Source organism: Helicoverpa zea, chromosome 12, assembly GCF_022581195.2.
Source record: "Helicoverpa zea isolate HzStark_Cry1AcR chromosome 12, ilHelZeax1.1, whole genome shotgun sequence".
In the NCBI taxonomy this organism is placed as follows: Eukaryota; Metazoa; Arthropoda; class Insecta; order Lepidoptera; family Noctuidae; genus Helicoverpa; species Helicoverpa zea.
In genome coordinates, this window is record NC_061463.1 from 12,141,963 (window position 1) to 12,150,580 (window position 8,618).

General features: G+C 38.7%; 1 protein-coding gene across 2 annotated transcripts in view; it reads right to left on the minus strand.

Moving 5' to 3' along the window:
• Positions 1-7,936, minus strand: part of LOC124635158 (netrin-B) — a 133,083-nt gene extending 125,147 nt beyond the window's left edge. For both annotated transcript variants that reach the window (XM_047170964.1, XM_047170965.1), the window contains exon 1: positions 6,838-7,936. In XM_047170964.1, the coding sequence (XP_047026920.1) occupies positions 6,838-7,849 (1,012 nt within the window). In that variant the 5' untranslated portion in view covers positions 7,850-7,936. The remainder of the gene's footprint in view (positions 1-6,837) is intronic.
• Between the last annotated feature and the right edge of the window lie 682 nt (positions 7,937-8,618).

Here is an 8,618-nt window from a genome sequence, read left to right on the forward strand (position 1 = left end):
AATTTTCTGTATCACCTTTTTGTAGCTTAGTTTATTCTTGTAATTTCCATAAGGACTACAACTTACTACTGCAATATCAAGTAGGCAATCTCTTAACGTATATGGACAAACAAACTATTACTCCTAAACGGTACAGTTAAAGTACACTGGAGACGAAACAGTCGGCTGACAGTTGACCCGATGGTTGCCAAAAAATATATCGACAAAGTTTTCAGTCGGTCTAATACCGGCTAAATACCTGATCTTTGTAATGTGCGTTCTACCATTTATCTTCATACTAATTAATGAGCCCAAACTAACTATCGGCCGACTAAAAGTTGGCAATCTGCAGGTACTCTAAGCTAATAAATGCAATACAACTCGAAGATACTGTCTCAATCCTTTTAAAGAAAATTACAATTTAAATTTTAGTACTTAGCTCAATAAATAATGTATAGGCTGGTTGATTTATAAAAACGTAGAAGAAATATTACAAGGAAGGTTAGCTTTATTGAATGTGTCTTATGATATAGTTGCTTGGATGCTGGGAACTGCTGGACTCTTGAACACGGAACTAAAGCTTGGAGAGTGCATAAAAAAGGGTCCGTGTCATAATTAGTGCTCTTGAATTAAGTAGCTGATAGACTTTATGTGAAGTTAGCTGATTTACAATCTGCAATCTTGTTGCTGTAAATATTTCTTTTATGAATGCTTTGTGGATATATGAATGTTAACAGACAAAAAAAATTACCAATCTCAGGTCATTAAGTCTAGCCATAATATGTTACAACTTGTCATCTACAAATCATCATATAATTCTACTTCAATGATAAATAAAACTTTTTCTTTCAGCCAGATTAATGAAATTATTTCTACGTGAACAGGCACATGAATACGACCTAAAATCCTTTAAAAAAATAAAAAACCTAACTACATATTATGTCATTCAAATGTAAACACAACACAAATGAAACGTAGCCAATTACATTTATCGCTGACTCTAGTGACTCGCGCCAGTGACTCGCGCCAGTAGCTCGCCCGTTGAGGCACTGCCAACTCGATAGCTCCGGATAAACAGTGGGCTGTAAATACTCGCTTATCTCCGAAACTTTTTTTACTATGTTTTGGTGACTAAATTAGCTGCGATGTGTCTGTTTTTATGACAGCCAGTGTAGTGCCGGTGACTAAGGAAATTCGTTGATTTGTATACGTTACGGCTAAAGGCCGAAGTGCCCTCCCGTTGTATTCTCTTATCTATGGTTAGAACGAGGTGTAGTCTTCATGGTAATGACTAGAACTAGGTGCAGCCGCTGGCAGCTAAAGTTAGGTGTATCCTATTTCTTTCTCCTTTTCTTATTCCTTTTCAGTTTTTAGTTTCTTGGTGTCACCAACCAGATGATTATCTCTGATTTTAAAATTATAAAGGTCATCCTTATCCTTTATTATTTTAAACTTGGTTCAGTGACACAAAACGTCGTACAGAACTATTTTAACAGGTCGGGCGAGAAGTTTACTTCCTATAAATACTTGACAAAACCATACCCTATACAAAATATATTGAAGCTTAATTTAACCATCTCTATTCATCACAAAAACGACTTTCATGACTCTCATGCAAATGAGTGACATAAAACAGCAATAATATTAACTCTTAATAAACTTCACGGAACCACAAGCCCGCATAACCGAACTAAACAGAGAACAATTAACTGCGGATTCTAATAACCGATCCATCCTTTGTTTTTGAATTAGAGATTGAAAGACATCTAAACTAATATTATAAAGAGAATAACTTCGTTTGTTCGTAATGGATAAACTCAAAAACTATTGAACCTATTTAGAAACATCTTTCACCATTGGAAAGCTACATTTTCAGCCAGTAACATAAGCTACATATATTTTATCCCAGTATGTAGTGGGACGAGACGCGGGTGAAACCTCGGGAAAACAGCTAGTAATTTATATGAAGCTAATGTCAAAATTCATTCTGCAATGAATGGATCGATTATTGAAATATGTTGTTAAACAATGACAGCCGTGTCTAACCCAGTCCAAAGGAAATAAGCTATTGGTAATCAAATACATGGTTTTTATCACTTCCTAAGGCTATAAAACAAGCCGCAGTCACATATGTGGACAAATAACTTGATATTATCAATCACGGGAACTGATAGGGTTGGCTCGACTAGTTTTTGTGGTAACAGTAATAAGATAGTTAGAATTCTCAATATTATTGCAACTTGCAAGACTGATTTGTATTTGGTATCGAGATTTTCTTGGGTTTTTGCTAAGTCGGTTTGGTAAACGGTTATTTATTTTGCAGTATTTTTATTGTAATTCGCAAGTTCTTTTTGTTGCCTAAGCTCCCTTGTAAGGTTGCTAAAAGCTAAATTACTGCGAAGCCCCGATGCACCCTCGGTAATTGAAATTTTGAACACTTAAATTAAAAAATACCAAAAAGTTCATTCAAAGACGATATTTTTGAAATTATTATTGAAATTATAAAAGTTCAGCTAAGTTTTTCTATCACCTTTCTGGTCGAAACTAATATACTAACTCTCAAATTGTATGCGAGTATGTGGCCTTTCCATATCTTTCAAGCAGTCTAGTCAGAAGATTTTTTGCACCATGTTTGCTAGCTGCGGAATACATTCCTAGATAACGGTTGTCAATAGTTTCGCTTACAAAATGTTTGAGGCAAAAACCGTTTTGTGGTCAAAAAGAGATTACAGGGACCACTTTCAAAAGGCTGTGACTTTTTTAAACGACTTCCTTTCACGTCGTAATGTCCGAGTGAAATGCCTATCTTTTTTCAATGCATGTTAAGGATACTAAGCTAAGCAATAAGAGGAGATTTGAGCTAAGAAATAAGAAAATGCTTGTACCATTCTATTTCACTAAACTCACAGAAAAACTTAAAAAGTAAGATGGATCTTAAAAAATAATCTGCTTTCGTACTAGCCTTAAACCATCGCGATCGTCCCGAACCAAGTTAATGGTCTAAACCACACTAAAGACGGCACTTTTTAAGACAACTTTTATAATAAGGTAGCACAAGTCGTATTTAAAGCGTTAAAATTAATTTCACAGTTCATAAAAGTTTAGGTGTCAACCCTACACCGGGGTATAAAGCCATAAACAAGAATTCCGAGACAAACAGCACATTTAACACTAAACTATCACAATAAAGTAACATTATCGTAACGCCGATCACGTGGCATCCATCCTAATTCTTGTACTTTTTATTGTCTGTACTTTGGAGGTAATCAGAAGGATCCTTATTGGTCTGACAGAGGTATTTGACACATAATAATTTTAATTCATAATTTTATACCTTTTACAGCTACTGTGACTTCTTTTTAGGGTTCCGTAGCCAAAATGGCAAAAACGGAACCCTTATAGTTTCGTCATGTCCGTCTGTCCGTCTGTCCGTCTGTCCGTCTGTCACAGCCGATTTACTCGGAAACTATAAGTACTACAGTGATGAAATTTGATGGGAATATGTGTTGTATGAACCGCTACAAAAATATGACACTAAATAGTAAAAAAAAGAATTGGGGGTGGGGCCCCCCATACATGTAACTGAGGGATGAAATTTTTTTTTTCGATGTACATACCCGTGTGGGGTATCAATGGAAAGGTCTTTTAAAATGATATAAAGTTTTCTAAAAAACATTTTTCTTAAAGTGAACGGTTTTTGAGATATCAGCTCTCAAAGTCGTAAAAAGTATGTCCCCCCCCTCTATTTTTATAACTACGGGGTATAAAATTCTAAAAAAAATAGAGGTGATGCATGCTAATTAACTCTTTCAACGATTTTTGGTTTGATCAAAGTATCTCTTATAGTTTTTGAGATAGGTTGATTTAACTGTAATTTACGGAACCCTTCGTGCACGAGTCCGACTCGCACTTGGCCGGTTTTTTTTGGTACAAGCAAAGGTTGTGTTCTCGGTTCTGACACCGCGAGATTGTCAATCTATAATAGCGATAGTCAATTGTTACTTTTTCTTCTTCTGCTAGCTCTCTACTACTGAAGGTTAGACGATGTACAGTGTCTTCTTGATAAGTAATTTGTACTCGGGAAGTGCTTGCAGAAGTTTGTTACTCCATCTGTATTGTACTTGCGCACAAAAATATAGAATCCCTTACAGCAATACTTATAATATGAAGTCCTAATCCACCATTTCAATTTCTACACCCAAATGTACAATTTGGTTTCAAAGAATAAGACAACTATGCATTTGATTTTGTGTTATTTATATATGTATTAAAGTTTATTTAATATTATATATATATATATATATATATGTGTATGTATAATAAGTCTATGTACGTTTATATATTTTCGATTTGTCTTATATACATATTTAGTGCACCTGCCATGAAATTTCTCCTCCACCTAAAGGTTGACTGGTAGAGAACGCCTAAGGCGTTAAGTCCGCCTTTGTACATTGTTTTTTTTGTAAAATGTGTGCAAAAAGTATAATAAATAAATAAAATAAATAAATAAATAAGTTACATTATTGCGTTTTCCTCACATTTATCCACAAAAAATTACCTACCACAGCTTCTTCAACTCATAAAAGTTTCATAGAAGGCTAATTTATCAAGCCTTCCATCGAAACTAGTATCGTTTTATTGAAATAGTATAAAGTCGTTATTTATATATCTACACTACATGTGGGTGCTTCTGAATGTCCGTTGCGATAGTCAAATGGCTGGGAATGGCCTTTATTACACCACACCGTGGTTTTATGGCTTTATTTCTATTTCTATGTCATTTTTGTAAACTTGTTTTTGGCCTATATTGTCGCTTGAAAGTATGTATTAGAAAATATTTGATGTCCAAATTCAGTGTGGCATTCTAAATGTGATGATAAAATAGTGTTTCCTTTTCCACAAGTATATAGGTATACTGAGGTTGCAAAAATAGTGTAAGTCCGCATACTTTTGCTGCCTACTCAATAAGATATTGAGCAATTATTTGTCACTTAAATAATTTACGTAAGAACACCTTACACTGAATTTCCGAAAACGAAAGTCGCTTATTCAACAAATCCATTCAGTGTCGAAATAATCGATAAAAATATCCAAAAAGAAATTAACGATCTACATAAAATTCGAAATAAGTCATACCCATTACTTTTCGATGATAATAACACGAAAAAAAATCCTTGAGACGTCTTTAAAAGTAGAGTTGGTAAATTTATGATAATATGCGTTTGTGGACCACAAATCATAGAGGTGGGTGCGTGGGCGCAGCACTATTATCAAGGCAGAGTTTGTTAGCTCCACATTGTGGTACCAAATGGATGGGTAATTAGGTGAGGACGAAAATTCAAGATACGTGACAAACTAGTTAGAAGGCTATTGTAACAAAAAATGTATTACGAACAAGACATTCTAGCTATCTCTACAGAATAATTAAATAGGCTGCGGTAGCTTTTTCTGAGAACTTCGCAACTGATATTGCAGTATTTTTTCCCACAAAACCTACTTTCTATACTAATGAACAACATCAAAAAGCTCTTTTTACATCCAATTTCTTCAATAAACATGTACCTACCTAATTTCATCACAACACAAGCCATTTCAAAACATAATTTTCCATTCGCGTTCTAATTTTCTAACATGGCATTCTCTCTCAGAGTTGACGGCCATCAATCTCTGATGGATGCGATACGCTTGCATCGCTCAGAATAAAAATTTATAAGTCATAAATGTTAATTAACTGACAGCTATGCCGTGCAATAAATCAATTAGTTTAACCAGCAATTATGTCGGAAGGGAACGGGTTCAATATCTCGCGTTAAGAAAGTAGTGTATCATGAGGAAAAGGTTTTTATGAGCTCATGATGTCAAAAATTGGGACAGTTAAAAATATTTTGTAGCTCCCTACATGAATTTTCGCGCTGTAATACAGCTGAAAATCATTTTATGAAATAATATTGGTTTATAATGGGTTTTGGTAACAAAATACCTCCTTCAAATATGAATTATTTCTAATATGAATAACTAATAATAAAACATACCATGTTAATGAAGTAAACTTTAAATAGGAAGGTAGATAAAGAAAAATAATTACCTATTTCATAATTATGGCAATATTAATTGCAAACAAACTAAGAAAACAACAAATACCTATAAGCAGAAAAACTATATCTTTATTTGCTTAAGAGCTCAATGAATTAACCCAAAAAAAAAGACGAACATTAATCAGAATTATCAAGACGAAGATATAAGAACGAAGAATATAAAAATATTTATAATGAAAATATTTATTTTCATTTTCAAAGTATTTCTGTCAAAATAAAGCAAGTTTCAATAAAGATTGCACGATATATTCTGTAGTCCATAATATGAAGGCAAAGCTATTTAGTTAAACGCAGGCCTTACATTATGTTGTGTAGGCGAATGTAATCTTCCTTACTTGTAACATTTTATTTTTAGTTAAATACAATCAGTCTTACTCTATTCCTTTTTGAATTCTCCAACCTATTTGCCAAAGTTCTTAACGAAACAAGATTTTCGGTATCACCATTAACAAAATCAACTTTTTTTTCTAGAAGTTACCACGTAGAACTTAATTACTCAAGTATAATTATTGTATACTTTTAAGAGTGATTACGAGCGGAAATAACTTTGATTGGACACTCATAAAACAAACAGACGGCCACAAAAAATAAGCAAATCATGTAATTGTTTGAAAACGAGAATGTTAATTACTTAGCCAAATTGCCTTGTAGCAGATCTACGAAGAGATATTTGGAAGAAGTTTTTGAGACATTAAATGATGGAACAAGGATGTGGGGTGAAACTAAATAACGAAATAAGGATGAAATAAGGATGTGTTCTGACCTTTGCACTCGTTGGCGTCCCTGGCGGTGGCGCGTCCCCAGGGCCGGTCGAAGTGGAAGGGCTTGCAGCGCTCGCAGTCGCGGCCCGCGGTGTTGTGCTTGCACTCGCAGGTGAGCTGCGTCACGCCGCCGGCAGCCTCGCCCTTCAGCGGCACGCAGCGCGACGCGTGCCCGTTGCACTTGCAGCGCCCGCCCACCGCGAAGTCCGACACGGCGTAGTGCTGCGCGCCCGGCGCCGCCTGCTTCTTGCTGTCCACCTCGTCGCCCTCGCTCACCATGTGCAGCCGGTTGAACACCACCCGCACGTCCGTCGCCGTCACCCAGTCTTGCAGCACAGGCGAAATGTCAAAGTTAGCAGCGCTCGGCCGTCCTTCCAGAGTACTGAACGCAAGCCGAGCTCCCCCAGAGCTCTCCCCAGTCAACCGGTGACTGTCGGAGCACCTGGCCTCCTGCTCATTAGCAGCAGTAACGGTCGCCTTGTTCTGCCGACCGTACACTCGCCTGCACTGGCTCGAGTAGAACTGGAAGGGTTGCCAGGTGACGCCGTTGTCCGCGCTCTTGTAGATAGCGACGGAGTCCGGACGAGCGGCCTTCGGACAGAACTGCAGACTCACATAAGTTAGCTCATACTTCTTGCCCAGAGATAGGGTCAGCGAGACGTTGTCGGGTGGCGAGTCGTATGAGGTTGGCGGGATCGGCGCGGATCGCCAGCACGTCACATCGTTGGGGTTGTTCAGGTCGGTGAGATGTGTCGGAGGGTGTCGGCGGTCGGATCTAGCGGCATCGCATACTCTACAAGAATTTTCGGGGGGCTGATCGCCGGGAGGATCACAGAGGCGCTCGGGTCCTCGTCTTCCGCAAATGGAGGAGGCGACCACGGGGGCCCCGAAAGCAGCGTTGACGAAGTCGGGGATGCAGCGGCGCGGGCGGCCATCCTCCATGCAGGGGTCGGGCGGGGTGGCGGCGAGCGCGAGGGCCGCGGTGGCTAGGAGGGCCACGGCGCGGGCGGGCATGCTCACTCACTGTCACTGCACTCGCGTAAAGTTTCCGCGGGAGGGCGTCACGGGCGGCACGTACTCGCCGGTCGACTGCCGCCGGCGGACTGAAGGGGCGCGGAGCTTTGAGAGCTTTGCCGCGGAGGCGCTCGCCTCGGCCGCCGAGCGCACCGTACAGTGAAAGTTTACTATTTTTAATATCGTGTGTGATTTGATTAGATAGGCAGATAGGTATAAATTACCTCTGTTGTACAAACGACATCAACGAGCGCTCTCAGGTCTGAGTGCTGTCTGCAGTGATTGGCACTCTTGTTATCTGTAATCACTCGCTGTTTAGGAGATTGTTAAAATATAACTTTACATTATACTATACTATTATGTCTGTTGTTTTTATTGGGCTATCTACCTCTACATTAGCTATCCTGTCTGTAATAAGTTGATAAAGCGCAATAGGGACGTTAGGGAAGCGCAATAGGGCGCAGACCTGCGCCAGACGTTTATTGTGCGTGTGTAAGAATGCGGCACTCCACGCACCCAGCGCTGTACCTGAGACTAATTCATAACCCGCTTACCCCTGACCCCCGAGCCCCCGAACTGTTACCCCCGGGTGTTACCCCCGCTACTGAATCGTTTTGTTTGCAGTCGTATAAAGACTGACTTCATTATGTTTGCTTGTTCTGCCGATTTGTTTTTGTCGGCAGTTAATTATAATTTTAGGGTTGAATAATTTGCTATTATGATTTGAGATTTGTAAAGAATACTGTCGGTCGAGAATAGGTGTTCTTGT